The sequence below is a fragment of the Rattus rattus genome, chromosome 12 (assembly GCF_011064425.1).
Source record: "Rattus rattus isolate New Zealand chromosome 12, Rrattus_CSIRO_v1, whole genome shotgun sequence".
NCBI classification, from domain to species: Eukaryota; Metazoa; Chordata; class Mammalia; order Rodentia; family Muridae; genus Rattus; species Rattus rattus.
Genome location: NC_046165.1, coordinates 82,044,346 through 82,059,667, shown reverse-complemented (window position 1 = coordinate 82,059,667; position 15,322 = coordinate 82,044,346). Strand labels below are relative to the sequence as shown.

At 44.5% G+C, this 15,322-nt stretch overlaps 1 protein-coding gene across 2 annotated transcripts in view; it reads right to left on the bottom strand.

The window, feature by feature from the left end:
* The window catches only part of Ptprg (protein tyrosine phosphatase receptor type G), a 671,028-nt gene that overhangs the window by 264,915 nt on the left and 390,791 nt on the right, over positions 1–15,322 (bottom strand). For both annotated transcript variants that reach the window (XM_032918016.1, XM_032918017.1), the window contains exon 4: positions 9,609–9,757. In XM_032918016.1, coding sequence (XP_032773907.1) covers positions 9,609–9,757 — 149 coding nt within the window. The remainder of the gene's footprint in view (positions 1–9,608; positions 9,758–15,322) is intronic.

Sequence of the window (15,322 nt, the reverse complement as noted above, 5' to 3'; positions counted from 1 at the left end):
TTTAACCCACCAAGTATCCAGTTGATGTATAGGACAAGAAATAATAGAGAAACAGTCACGGAGGCAAACACAATGGGAGAAACAAACACAGGGATGACTAAGGATTGGAAATTTTATTTATTCCAAGTCACCCGTGACTTGGAATGCTAAATACTGAGAGATCACTTAAGAACCGTATCTAAAAGACTGGCTGTTCTACAGTAAAGTGTCCCGGCTTTAATAGAGAGAATCGCAAATGAGAGTTGTATCCGAATGGTAAGACCTGGGGTTTAGAAGTTATCTTCTACATATTAATCTGAGTTTTAAGAAAGGATCAACCACTTTTGAGAGAGAGGACATCATCATCATCATCATCATCATCATCATCATTATTATTATTATTATTATTATTTCTTCTTCTTTCTTCTTCTTCTTTCTTCTTCTTCTTTCTTCCTCCTCCTCCTCCTCCTCTTCCTCTTCCTCCTCCTCCTCCTGACATAAAATTGAGTTTTGGTGAATTCGACTAGCCTCGTGTCCACAGATCCCCATAAAAGTTTCCAGAACACAGTCTTCTCTGCACACAGTGCCAGGCATACAATCCAGTTAGGAAGCCTTCAGAATGTCCTTCCTGTTCCATTCAGGAGTACTACGAATTTCTCAGCCAAGGATTTAAAGGAACAAGGACAAATAGACTTTCTTTCAAACTTGACTTCTTTCTATTCCTTATAAATCTTTCTGACCGTCCCTTCTGAGAGGCGGTGGCACGAAAGAACTAGCTAAAGGCTTCAGATTTAAGGTGGCTTGAAACCTTTCCGCTCAAGTTTTGACAGCACACAATAGAAGGGGAGGGAGGGGTTGTGAACCAGTAAATCCTTTGGACTTGAACTCACAATACATGTGACCAGGCTGCCCGAGGTCTCAGCCGTCAGAGCACAAAGGTCTCCCCAGCCAGCTTTATTTGAGTTCTTCAGGTTGGAAAGGGATTCTGAAAAGAACGGGGCTCAGAGATCTGGGAATAAACATTACAAGGGAGGAAAAAAAATAAGGAGGGGAAAACCAGAAAGCTTCTGAAGAAACAGATTTTGTGATGCACGCAGCAGGAGTATCTGTAACAAAGATGGCAAAACCCACAGTGAAAGAGAAGAACTGTAAATACCTGTGGCTGTTTCAACATGCTTTATGGCGTAGAGCTGAGGGTGAGCATGTGAAGTCTGAGACAATGGAAATGGTTACCACAGCGCAACACAGACTTACCCAGTGATCACAGATACCGACCTGCATTCACCCCTAGTGATTAGAGCAGCCATAGCACACTCCTTTAGGAGACATCCCACGGTGCTCTGTAGTTGTTGGGTTGTGAATTAGACCCTGCAAGTTGTTCTTCCTACATCATCTGTTACTTTACCAACTTTCACCTCTTTTTGTTCTTATTAAAAGAGGAAACGTGACAGAAACCCCTCTCCAATAACTTCCATTAGTCTCTCCCTAACTCATCACCTAGCTTCATTACTGTGGTCTAGAACCTGTGAGCCTCTATGTTTCTACATAGGAGGTGTGATTTGCATGTGGCTAGCGAACAGGCGGGGTATGAATGTGGTTTATCCAGACAGAACTATGCTGTTATAGGAATCGGAACCAGTGAGATGATGGCTCTGTGGGGAGTGAACCTTGCTGCCATGCCTGGTGAGCTGACCTTGAGCCCAGCAGCCCACATGGTGGAAGGAGCAGACTGGTTCTCTCCAGTTGTCCTCAACCCTCTATGCACATGCTCTGGTAGTGTGACCCCCCCACCCATAAAAGTAATCGAATAAGAAGAACTGAGTTTCAAAGATTTAGTATTAAAAACAGAATGTGAGAGCTCTCAGTCATAACTTTTAATAGTTGGTTTTATGTTGGAATAATATTAGGGTAAATAGAACAGATTATTAAAATAAATAAAATTGTAATAGCTTTTATGATAAATAATGATAAAATAATCTGTATAAAATAAATGGTTCGCTGTAAATCAAACCACCTGTTTCTCCTTATCTCTTTTACTGGGGGTTATAAAAACTCAGAAGAGCAGTGCACAGTTCCTGTGACATTTGCTCTAAGCTGGTGCAGCTCTCATGGGTTAGACAGAGTGGTCAGCCTAGGTACACACGATGACATTCTCCACAGACATTGTACAATTTGTACTGTCTCTCTGGCTCATCTGTGAGCATTAGAAGCCCCTCTGCCCTTTTTTTCCTATTATACTATATGCAGTAATAATCTAACGGTATTTCTTGAATGATTTTAAAAACTGCCCAAAGCAATGTCAAAAAAGAAAGGAAAGAAAAGCAATGAAATTGCTAATCAAATATAAACAAGCATTGGCCTACATTTCTCAGACTCCTGAGCTGAGGCACTAGGGCAGCAGGTCTCAAGCTGTGGGTCTCAACCCTGAGGATATAGGGTAGCCGATCAGATATCCTTCATATCAGATATTTATATTATGATTCACAACAGTACCAAATTTGCAGTATAAAGTAGCAGTAAGAATAATTTCGTGATGGGGGGTCACCCCAACATGAGGAACTGTGTTAAAGGGTCACAGCATCAGGAAGGTTGCAACCACTGTTCTTGAGTATCAACATGGGTCAAACCTCTCACTGTTGCATGAGTTCAGGTATTCTGAGATTAAGACGGGCATGGAACTACAGCCTCCTTACAGCCTGAGATGGAATCAAATGAAGAAACACCTGGAAATGTCTTAGCACACACAGTATCAAATACATTTGTCTACGACATGATTTCTCCACACCCATCACCCAACCAGTCTTCTCTATAGTTGTCTGAGCTATTTTTCAAGGCTTGTCATCTCCTTGGTTAAAAGTTCCAAAATGAGTCAGCTATTAGCAACACGTGGGTGACATACTGCCAAGCAGCCCTCAGCTTAGTTCATACCTAAGGATGGCTGTTGACCGCACAAGGACAGGCTGTTTCTCCTCACAAAACCTCTGTACCAACCCATATCAACAGATCCACTGAGAAGATAACTATATATGATGCACAAAGGACAGCTCAGCCTAGAAGACACTAGACTTTAAAATATACTCTTTGTTGTAACAATGTCAGCATCTAAGTTTCAGGGGAATCCATGGACATTTGACAGACATTATTACAGAGCAAATAACCAACAGATACCAGGAAAGCACAGAACTAGCAATCCAGTACCTTCAACATCTGACAGAGAGGCAGGTCACATATGGTAAGCACGACATTGGACTCTGTGAAGAAAGTTTGTTTCAGAAAGACTACAAGGATTTCATTGTATACAGAACAGTGGGGGAAAGTGAGAAATAGCATTATCTTTAAGAGAACACATCTCAGTATGCCCTAAGGGAAGTTCTTTCTGGTGACAAATCAAGATGCTACCAAAGTTCGTAAGGACTTTAAACAAATAGTTTTGAATAAGCCAAGGTGCGGGTGTAATTTTCAAGATGATAGAAATGTCAAGACCCTCCTTGTGTCCTCTGAGGACATATGGACAGGATCCCGTTTTAACAATCAATCAGAAGAGGGGGAATGGTTAAGCCAGCACTTACAAAGGAAGAGGCAATACTGCCGTACAAATAAAGGAGAAGGGTAGCTCTCATATGAGTTTAAAAAGACACAGTGTTAGGGGCCAGGGAAATGGCTCTGTGGGTAAAGAAACTTGCCTTGGTCAAACCCAACCTGAAATAAAACAAACAAACAAACAAACAAACAAACAAAACCCCAAAAACTAAGAACCTAGGTGGTGAGAGAAATAACTCCTGCAAGTTGCCTTCTGAATTCCACATGCTCCTTAAATACACACACAAACACAACACACACACACACACACACACACACACACACACACACACACACACACCCTAATGTAAGACAAATTTTGGTAAATACAGCTGAACAGATTTCTCCTTTATTATTTATTGTTACTCAGTGAAAGCTGTCATTATGGCATTTTCATATGTACATACACACATACATAAATGAAATTTAATTTTTAAAGTGGAAGATGCTTCAAATCCCTTACTATGCTAGCATATGACATAAATCTTCAGGAAGGCAGGCCTTTGCCTAAATTTATTCTCAGTGGAATGCAGAAAGGAGTGAACCTAACATTAAGACCATACTTATCAAGCTATGGAGGTGAGAGATCAGAGTGGGACAACATGTCCAGATGTTTTGACTCTTATTTGAGCTGTGAAGACACCACTGTGCATGTAGTAAGTGGAGAGGGTGACACTGTGGGTCAGCCATGCTCTGGCTTAGCAGAAGGAAGATGGACGTGAATCTCCTAAGACAGAACCTAGGGGGTCACACCACATACTATCTTGCCAGAGAAAGAGAGATATTCCAAGGCAGAAGCAGATGTATTTCATCAAAGGGAAGCTGTTGGTCTGTCTCTGTGTGGGCAGGCAGGCATAAGCAGACAGAACTCTCCTGGGGATGGCTGGGGAAAGAGGGAGAGAAGATAGATACAGGCCCGAACAGATTATGGGAGAAGGGAGCACCAAAGGAAGTCAGAACAGAATGGGCCACGTCTTGCCTCCTAGACAGTTCCTCATCCTGACCTAGAACGTTCATAGCATTGTGTCAGGAAAGGTTCAGAAGAGCATCAAAAGACATTCGGTCTTGAAGACAGAAAAATGGTCAACATGCTGGGTCAGGGCTATAGTGACCCAGGAATCTCTGTAATAAAACAATGAAGCCATTCACAGGGCATGGGAACCACGGGATGGTCTCAGACATTTCTCCAAGCCTAGAAGGAATCTTGCTACTATTTATTTTTTTGCAGAAACGTACTGGGTAATGAAACCTGATGTGAAGATATGAGAAACTATTCACAGAATGTATTTTTCCATTCAGTATGGGCATTTTATTTAGGGGCAGAGCAGCTTCCATGGTGTGTGTGTGTGCGTGCACACACACACACACACACACACACACACACACACACACACACACACACATGAGCCTTTCTAAAAAAAGATTGGAGATTTTAAAACATCTGGCCTCCAGCGTCTGAGATAAGGAATTGCCGCTCTATAACATATGGTAAGGTGTACATGGAATGTAATAAGAAAGTCTTTGCTTTTCCATACTTGCTGAGATGCCCTAACCAAAGCTGAAGCGAACCATCTGTGAGTCTAGCTGGGAAGGGCACAGACAATCAATTTGGATCATTTAAGCTTATTGAAGACTTCAACTCATAAAAAGTCTGAATCAACAACTCCCGCAATCTCCTATTGTAATGAATACGATTTTAATTACCTCAGACAACAAGCACGCAATGAACCTCCGCTTTAATGGAGCTCTCCGATGTTCTGTCTGGAGGTTTTCCTTTGAATTCACTCCAACTTCAATTATTAGGAGAAACGCACCGTGATTCAATTCCTGTTTGTGTGTTAGGAACTGTCAGTTACAGGATCAACCGCAGGCCAAGGAAGGAATATGGAACAGGGAAAAAGAGGAGGAGAAGGTAACATTCTTAGGAGAACTGCAGTAGCCTATCAGGAAGTCCGGGAGCAGGAACCAGACACAGCCATTCTAACAGCACTGTTGCTTTCACCAGAATAGTTTGAACTCTGCGAAGGACACCTACACTACCTCACACATGCAAAGTCCCCTTCGCATACTAAAACACTCATGGCTTTACACAATGTCACCAACCTCAGGACCTTTGCACAGTTCCGTTCTTACAGTGTCTCAGGTTTGACCCTTTATCTTCACCTCCATCACTGTCTCTAAGACCCTCTGTCTCTTGGCACAATGTCCCTCTGCTTCAGAGTCCATCTGTACAACTGAAAGGCTTGTCGATCGGTCTCCTCCAATGTCACCCTCTGAACACACACAGCTGGAGGCACGGAAGTGGCTTCTTGCTTTACCTGTGTGTCACTAACACAGTAAGGCAGAAAACCCAAAGAAACCTTCAGTGAGCAGGGCAGCAGAGGGCACCCGATAGCAGGTCTGTCCTATGACAGGACGCTACACTCACATTTACTTTTCTGAGTTCAATTGTGCTGGAAACAAAAAGAAAAGCAAAGAGAAGAAATGAAGAAAAAAGAAAAGAAAAAAGAAAGAAAAGAGCTGAGTTTTGAAGAGCATTGACTTTGCTGGATTGTATAATGACTTTCTAGTTAACAACTAGACTGGATCCAATCTACTCTACGACCGTATATAGGATTTTAGCCAGGAAAATGGAGACAGGTCTAACCTGTGGGTGCCTAAAAGGCCATGGGTATTTTCAAAGAATTGCTGGGAAGGAGCAAAATCTACAAGGTTGGCTTTGCTGCAGTTTACCCTCAGGGAGTGGGACCAGGTTCCGATGCGACAAGCCCGCGCTTAAAATTCAGCCTGCAGGGCAGAAGCCTGGCACCTTTGCTGAAATTATGGAGTTGTGCTATATGTCAAGATATAAGGCACATCACTTTTGTAACCAACACAAGAGGCCACCATTACTGCGCAGGGAACACAGTTCTCTATATTCAAAGCGTTTACAGTGGCGCCACGGGGTTGACGGAGGCGCTTAATCCCACTAAACGCACACTTTCTTTGCCCTGGAGCCTCACACATGTGACACTAGTGGCATCTGTGGGCTGGGTGGCTTCCTGTACAGAGGGCTATTACATACACGGGCACATTGCCGGCATCCTGCCTTCAACTAGAAACCAGTAGCCTACCACTGCCAACAGTAACAATGGCCAAACCATCAGAAAAGATGACTGGTGTTTTCTGAGGGGTAGCGGGGGTGGGGGTGGGGAGGTGGGGGTGGGGGATGGTCCCTTGGTCCGTCCCACTCCACCGATCTCAGTGTCATCCTCAGCAATGCCTCTTTCTAACTGCAATGGCAGGGATGAAGGTGCTCTAAACGAACACTGTGCCCCTCCCTTTCCTTATCAGACTACTAAAACAATGCCCTCCTCATGCCGGAATTTGCTCAGGAACTACAAGCTGGGAGAAGGAAAAGGCTGGAACCTGGTGCGGGCCAGAGAGGAAGGCTATTTCCCAGTAAGAGATTTCTCTGCAGGTAAGATATGTATCTCCACTTGTGGAGGTCAGACAACCAACTAACTACTGTGGTTTTCGATACAAGGGCTCTCGTGGACTTGGAGGTTACCTGTTAGGCTAAGCGGGCTGCACAAGGCAAGGATTTACATGCCACCATGGCTGGCTTTTTCACAAGGGTACTAGGAGCCAAACCCAGGCTGTGTGTACTATATCAACTGAGCCATCCCTGCAGGTCTAACAGCTCTGCAATTCTACACCCCTGCAGCTCTCCACAGTTGCCTAACAAGGGAGTCAGGCCAGGACAGTGGTGATGGGTGGGGCCATACAAGAAGCAGGGCTAGGAGGGTCTTCATTCCTCCACTTGCGCGTAAACCTCAAGTCAGAACCCTGACAATGGACTTGATCTTTGTTCTCCTTCCCAATGGGGCCACACTGTACAAAATAGGTTTAATAGGCCTTTTAAGGATGAATGGCCCAGTTGACCTTGTTAGGGCTGACAGAGCCCTGGCTCTGACCTTAACATTCCAATAACAGTTATCTTTATACATGGCACATACAAAAATGATACCAGAGGTGCAGATCAATTTTTTCACAGTCGACTGAAACTTTTCTTGGAATATAATGTAGGTATGTATATGTTAGGTCTCAAAGAAACCCTGGACAAATGCCTAGCTGAGATACCTATATAATTCCACCATTTGGCTAAGGACCCTCTTGATCCACTGTATACTCCTAGTCTCTGCCTCCTGGTTCCCTCTCCTCTCCTCTTTCTCTCCTCTTTGACTTCCTCTCTCAATCTCTGTCCCCTCCCTTCTTATGGCCCAGTTCATTCTGCAGGCCATGTTCAGTAAGGACCCTTGCAGATGTCTCTGGCTGCTTCCTCCCTCCTGTCTACAAAAACCTTCTCCTGAACCCATACCCAGGAGCAGTCGTGTCCACATTTTTCATCCAATATGAAAAGAAATAAGCTGACTCCGAGATGCTCAAACGGGATTACCAGGAAGAGCTAGGGTAAATAAGGAACTTTAGTAACGCAAGCTAAAGTTTCACAGACACATTGGAGACAGAAGTGAGCAACTTTCATGTGCATATTTTACAGTTAAATCGGATCCAATTGCCTTTAATCCCTACAACTTAAGTACCTCCAAATATACCACTAAGAACATCAACATGTTATCACAGTTTATGAAAGCAAGCTACGAGCCAGCTGGGCCTGAGGAATCCACTTCACACGGGCAGGTTTACTATCCGATGCCACTCAAAGGCAAAGAACCCAAGCAACTTGACCAGACGGCGACTCTGGGTATCCGAAGTACCACAGATATTAGTCAGCAACTGATGGCACTCTTCAAGCGATGGGACAATCAAACAGCCTTCCAAACTCAAGACCTTCAAAGAAGACACAGGTCCTGCGGTACACAGTGTGAGCATAGCAGACTGCCCTCGCAGTAGAGGGTGTGATTACAGAAGAGGTACTTTCTGCCCACCACTGGGGTAAAAGCTACTGTGTTGTGAGAGTACAGGTGGAAAAGTCGAGGTGGCGAACACTGTCCCACTGACCCTCCAAAGCGTCTGCACAACGGAGACATCAGTGCCTTTCCCAACTTACACAAGTTCTCACAGAAGGGTCATAAAGAGGCTGGAGGAGCTAGGTAATATGCCTGATACTCCGTAAGTCACACCGACATCTGAAATGCAGGTATTTCCATTATGAAAGGGGTTCCAAATATTTATCAGACGATCAAAGTGGGACACAAATTGAGAAAAGTTTGTTGCTGAAAATAATACTCTGCCATCTGGTTCCTAAGATTAAAACAGCCCAGCATTCCGCAGGGACTCCCTGTTTTATACAATCAAACACTACCAGCATATCTAGTGAGATCTGCCACAAACCTGTCACGCTTAGCACATAGGGATCAAACCAATCGGCACACGGTATCCCAACAGAGCAAAACTCAAATGCATGAAGAAAGCAAAAGAGGCTCACAAGACGTTTGATGTGCCAGGTGACGTTGATGAAGGCCTGAGGACAAGACTCCTTTGTCAACTCTATCAGTACCATGGCCTTCTGGTCACCAGCCTGGCTCTGTGAAAGAGGGTCTCAAAAATGCTTGAGGAATGAGCAGTGTTACCATGATTAGTTCCAGGAAAAGTTGACAGAGCCATCAATGGTAACTTCCTCTGTCTCAACAGCCGGCGGGGACCAAAACCAAAACCAAACCCTTCAAAGAAGTTGACACCTCAGAGAAGATTCTGAGCCTTCTTTCCATGTCACCAGCTTTTCGTTTTCTAAAGAGTGACAACAAAGTCTATACATCACATAAAATGTCACCTTCACAGGAAAGAGGGCTTGAGAAGCGGATTGGGTAGACTGTGTCAAAGGGAATGAATGGCGGGCATCACCGAGGAGGCAAAAGTTAGTGTGCTTGTGGGTGCTTTATGGGTCTCCTCTTGAGCAAAGAAGAGACTTGTGGGAGGCTCTTTGCTGTGCTCTCCACACAGGGTTTCCGGAGAGGAACGCGGGGAATGTCCATTTAGCCTGCAGAAGGACTGAGGTAAGGATACAGCATCCAACAACAGGAATCCCAGGGACCCCCAGTTTCTCTCACCTCCACAGGAAACCTCCGGCCATTGACGCTGTGCTCTGAGCCAGCCGAGCCGTTGCTGTGGCCCCAGTGGAACTCCACCTTCTCGGCTTTGAATCTGCCAGGCAGTCCAGCACCACTCACAAAATAATCGTCTTTCAGCAGGATGGCAACTGTCAAGTGGGAAGGAAGGAAGGAAGGAAAGAGAAGTGAGCTTCAAACCCAAACTTAAGTTTGGTTGTTTCTGTTTTTGGTCTTTGATTCTTTCAGTCAAGCTCATGATTTCCACGGTGTGGATCACTTTCTCACGAGTTAAAAACCACTTAAAGAAGGCATTGCTGCTATAGAGGGCTCCTGGACCACTAATTGGTTCTTGTTGTACAGTGCTATCCTTTGAGCCTTACGGCCACCTTCATTACAACAGCTGTGACTGCTTATGAAAGACGCCGGAGATTGGGTTTGCAGGCTACTGGGGCTCACTCACTGGACTTCAGGATCCTAGCCTATCCCTTCTTAGCCATCTAACTGTATGTCATTCAACCCTCATAACACATGGCTCCCTGGTCTTAAGGGACACTTAGAACACAGTGAAGTCAAGATTAACTGAGGTGGGAATTACAGCTGTGTACATCTATGGAGAAGACATCTGTGGGCCATCCACAGTCCTGCAAGTGACCGATCCCACATACTTTGTAAATAAGTCTAATAAATGTGTCGATTCCCCAATTCGGACTCTGGTGGGCTTTATTTTGCTTTGTCACTGGTATCCTTGAAGGAGGGAGACAGAAATCGGGTTACACCCCCTATCGTGGCAAAGAGTTACCACAGTTATCACAGTTCCTAGGGGATCTGAGAAATGCCATTTAATACATCGGAGAAAATGGAAATGGTTCCAGAAAGCAAGACACTTGTGAAACGCTGTCTCCCGAGGCTGTCTTTGGAATTCAAGGTCTAAACCAGAGGAGAAACATACAGTAAGCTGCATGTGACAGGCATGCTTCTTTGACCAAAACAAAACAAAAATAACAATGACCACAACAGAAACTTAGGCCAGTGAGCACGAAAAGAGCATTTGGAGGCCTGTCCTCTGTTAAGGCAACAACGGTGGGTAGACAGCCAGAACTGCGGACCGCCATCTTCATCGTTACTTACCATGCCCAGCAGTGCAGCGCATAACCTAGTCGATAGTAATTCGCGAAAATATCGGCCCATAATCCTATTTCCTCTCCTGCTTTAACTCCACGCATAAGAAAATGATGCTCAGTTGATGACAACACAGGAGAGCATCCACCACATAAAGGCCTAGACCAACTCAAACCCCCAATACTGAAAGTGTAGCTCTCTTCCTCTGACCGCTGGACCAGGAGGAATCCAAGAATCATTCGGATTTCTATTTCCTTAAATCTTTGGTTTGTGCGAGGGGAATGCGATTACCTAAATGCACACAAAACAGTGTCTCTTTTAAACGGCTCCAAGCTCAATCTCCTTTTTGTTCCCTCTAAAGTTGATCCATTCATTCATTTAACAAATTCTTATTGGCTGCTAAATACATGGACGTTGCCAACCAATACACTGATTGGCTTAGGACCAAACGCAAGCCTGGGTTGGCGATGGGAAAGCACTCAGGTCCTCATTGTCTCCTCTTCCTAAAGAGATCCCAGTCAGAGCCTCGCAGAGGAACCCCGCATGAAAATTAGGTCCGCATAAAAGATAGGGACTAGACTAATGACCCATTTCTGAAGCAGGGCAATTAGTCTCCGCGCTTTGCTATGGGAAGGAAGCATTAACAAGGAGAGAAGGAGCCCTGATCACATCAATCCCCCTTTACTGCCTTCAAAAGGCACTTGTTCACCAACTTTTGAAAAATACACAGCAAATGTTCAATTACCGGGACAGTGCATTAAAGAACACAATGAAGTAAAAGCAAGGGCTTCTCGTGCCAATTAAACAAGCCATGGCAATGTGCCAGCACTGCTCTGTTTGGAGCACGCTTTAGAATGGAGGTCGGCACACTTTCCCTTTAATGGCCATTAGTAAATATTTTAGGATTGGCAGAGCATTGAAGCTCTGGTGGAGACTTGGTAGGAGAGAAGCAGACAGAGACCCTATGTCCATGGAACAAATGAGACTATGTCGTTCACAATGTAACTTGCACTCAATGTAATTTTTATGCATCATAAAGTATTATTCTCCTTCTGACTGACCCTGTGTGTGTGTGTGTGTGTGTGTGTGTGTGTGTGTGTGTGTGTTCCTCCGAGCATGTGTGTATACTGTGAGTATCAATCAGTAGAGAAGTCAGAGGTCCATGTCAGGTGTTTTCCTCAATAGCTCTTTAGCTTGTTTTGAGAGAGAGAAAGAGATCCTCTCACTGAACCTGGTGCTCATGGGCTGGCTAGGCTAGCAGGCCAGTGAGCCTCTTGCCTCGGTCTCCCAGCACTGAGATTACAAGAAAGCTATCTCACTTGCCCTTTATACAGGTACCGGGAACCCAAAGTCAGCTCCCCGTCCTTGTGAGGCAAATACTACCCAGTGAGACACTTCTCCAGCACCTTTTAGGTTTCAGCCATTTAAAAATATCGAAGTGGGCAGACAGCCTGCCCCTGCATGGAAAAAATAATGTCAAAATTATTACAAAGTTGAGCACATATAAAACCATGTGCTCAAATTGACGGGTGTAAAGCTATTATAAAATACCTTCTAAAAGGCTATACAACACCTCCGTGTGCCTTTCAGGTCAATGTCGAAACACACAGGTACCTGCCCAGCAGTGTCTTAAGTGCTGTCGGTTATCATCCGCCCACTATGATTCCGACAGATCCGATTTTGCTTCAGAAACACGGAAGCAAAGATTTGAGTGTATCTTTTAGGACACACCCAGGGACTCAGCATCATCTCATGAATATTTGATTCTACCTAAATCATTTATGTCTCTGTCAGGGGTCATTTTACTTGTTTTATATGAATAATTAAAGTTATAATTAGGGAACTGTATAATCTGAAACATTAATCTCAGTTTTCATTTTATGGAATTTCTCGCCAGACACACAGCATGCTGGTGTAACACACCCTTCCAAAAACAGCTTATATTTTGTTTATATGTTATGAAATAGAGAAGACAAAGCTTCCCCAGTTACCACAAAACAACTTTTATAAGGGCCAATGGTGGATGACAGCAATATTTTGAAACAGGAAAGAAAAGACAGTTTCATGGACCACAAGAAGTCATACGACAGAATGGTGTGACCTCAAGCAAGTTCCCAAATTCTCTGTGCCCCAGTTTCCTTCACTGCTCACAAGGATATAGCAACAGTGTCAACCCCCGAGGCTAAAGGGTATCACTGTCCAAAAGCACCATATGCAATGCTAGGAACCTGGCCTGTACCTGGTCAATGGTGCCTGCTGTCAATCATTTCACGGATCACGGCTGGAGAGCAGGTGAGGTACAGAGAGGAAGATGTAGCCACGTAAATGTGACTCTACATGATCACACGGGGCTCAACTCAGGCTGCATGTGACTCAGTGATAGAGCACTTGCTGGCATGTTCCAGATCATGGGCTTAATTAAGAGCAACACACACACATGACATAGTTTTAAAACTTTCCATTTATTTATTTATTTATTTATTTATTTATTTATTTATTTATTTATTTATTTATTTAACATCCTGATGGCAGCTCCCTCTCCTCCCAGTCTGGCCCCTTCCCTCTGAGAAGGGGGAGGTTTCTCCCAGGGAAGCAATCCTGGCCTCTCAAGTCACTGCAGGACTAGCAGAATTTAAATGTAAAACCAAGTGTTCCTTAAGCTGGTCCTGGGGTCTTGGATGGTCAGCTTGGGGACTGAATGATCATTTTCAGTTCACTCCAAGACATATTGAAAAAAAGACATTTTCTTTTACAAATTATTTCAATGCTTTCTTTTTCTTTGAAAAGAAAAATCCCTGTTACTTATCCATCCCACTCTTTGTTTCAAAGGGAAGTATTAAACTAGAACTTAATAACGTAGGAATCTTTGATTTATTTTCATGGATTATAGACTTAATTTTAACAGTAATTCTGTGTCGAACCCCTGGGTTTTCCATTTATGATTTGAAGACAGCATTTTCTTTGAAAAAAAAATCACCGTATTCTATCAAAATAAAATTAGCAAACTTAAAGAAAAGAACTAACGAATACGAAAAGACTGAGAAGAAAACATGACCCAACACAAAGTAGCAGGCATGATGGGGTGAATAGTTAACACTGAAAGACAATGACTTAAGGTCTGTGAGGGCAGAAAACTGGGAATTAAAAATCCCAATTCCCACTGTCCTTCACTAGATGCTGAGGCCTTCGGAGGTGTTGAGATCATAATATTGGAGTTTCCGTGCATAGAATGTGTGCCCTGAGAAGTGAGCAGGAGAGGGACCCTTGACCCTCTTTATCCATGGTAGGACACAGAGAAGAGACCCTCTAGGAGCCGGAAATTACCAGCTGGTAATGGACTCTGCAGATACCCGAAGTTTGACTTCTAGTCTCCTTAGCTGTGAGAAATGTGTAAGCCACTCTCGTGGTCATGTGGAGTAATGTGGTCTGAATCCACAAAGACAGTGGGACAGGTGGGGCTGGAAAGAACACACATGGGAGTGAACCTTCTCTGCTTTCTCCTCATGTGGATCAAATGCTAACGTGGATTATGAAGCAATCAGAACACGATACGGGAAGACGCGGCTATACAAGGGCTTCACGTTTGATGCTTTGGACAACCTGGAATTCAAGGCCCAGCTTCGCACCAGCAGCTCCCCCAGAGCCTTGCTCTGAACGCTAAGGTTAAGGTCTCCCTCTGACCAGGGCAAACATGTGCCTCTTCAGGACTATGTAGAGTCAATGTCTAAGGTGCAGTGTGCACTGAACAGACAGTCTATCTCAGTGTCAGACACTAGTGTGACGGGGAATTCTGGGAGCCCTGCAGGGAGCTACAACCTCCTGGGCATCATCCGGTCAGGCAGGGAGAGCTGTGGATGTGAATCCAGCGAGCCAGCCATTCGTGTGCTCTGAAGTCTAAAATCCTTACTATGAGGCTCTACGATTAAAGGAGCCATGGCAGGAAAGCACGAGTGAGCAGGACGGCCTCTGCCCCTTGTCACTGGCTGATGTGAAAGGTGCATCAACAAATGTGTTCACGGCCATCCGGATCTCTCCTTGCATAAAACGACTTTTAAAAACGATTTACTGTTATTTTAAGCGCATGAGTGCTTGCCCCAAGAAGGCATGAGCACCATGTTGGTGCCTGCTGGAGCCAGAAAGGGGCGTGGGATTCCCTGGAGTACAGATGTTCTTGAGTTGCCACCAGGGTTCTGGGAAGCAAACCTGAGCCCCCTGCAAGGGGTGATTTCGACTGTTGAGGCAGCTCGCCAGCCCCTGACAGCCATTTCTTGAAGACAAAGGCAATAGGTGTAATGGTATTTTCAGACTCGGGAGGGAACATCAGCAGGCAAACCCAGTAAATCAAACACAGTGGGGAAAATGGGAGAAGCATCCTCTACGGCAAATGCGTTTGCTGTGTGTCCCCGTTGGCCATGTGCAGTACTGAAAAGGGAGTGGCTCCAAACAGTACAAAAGTCCTCCCATTGTTAAAAAATCACGGGAGGACAAGACCTATTAGTATGTTTCAGAAAGCTCATGGAGGCTTTAAAACCAATCACTGTGCTAGACATTAACGCTGGAACAGCGAGACTACACCGAAGCAGGGCTGATGGGAG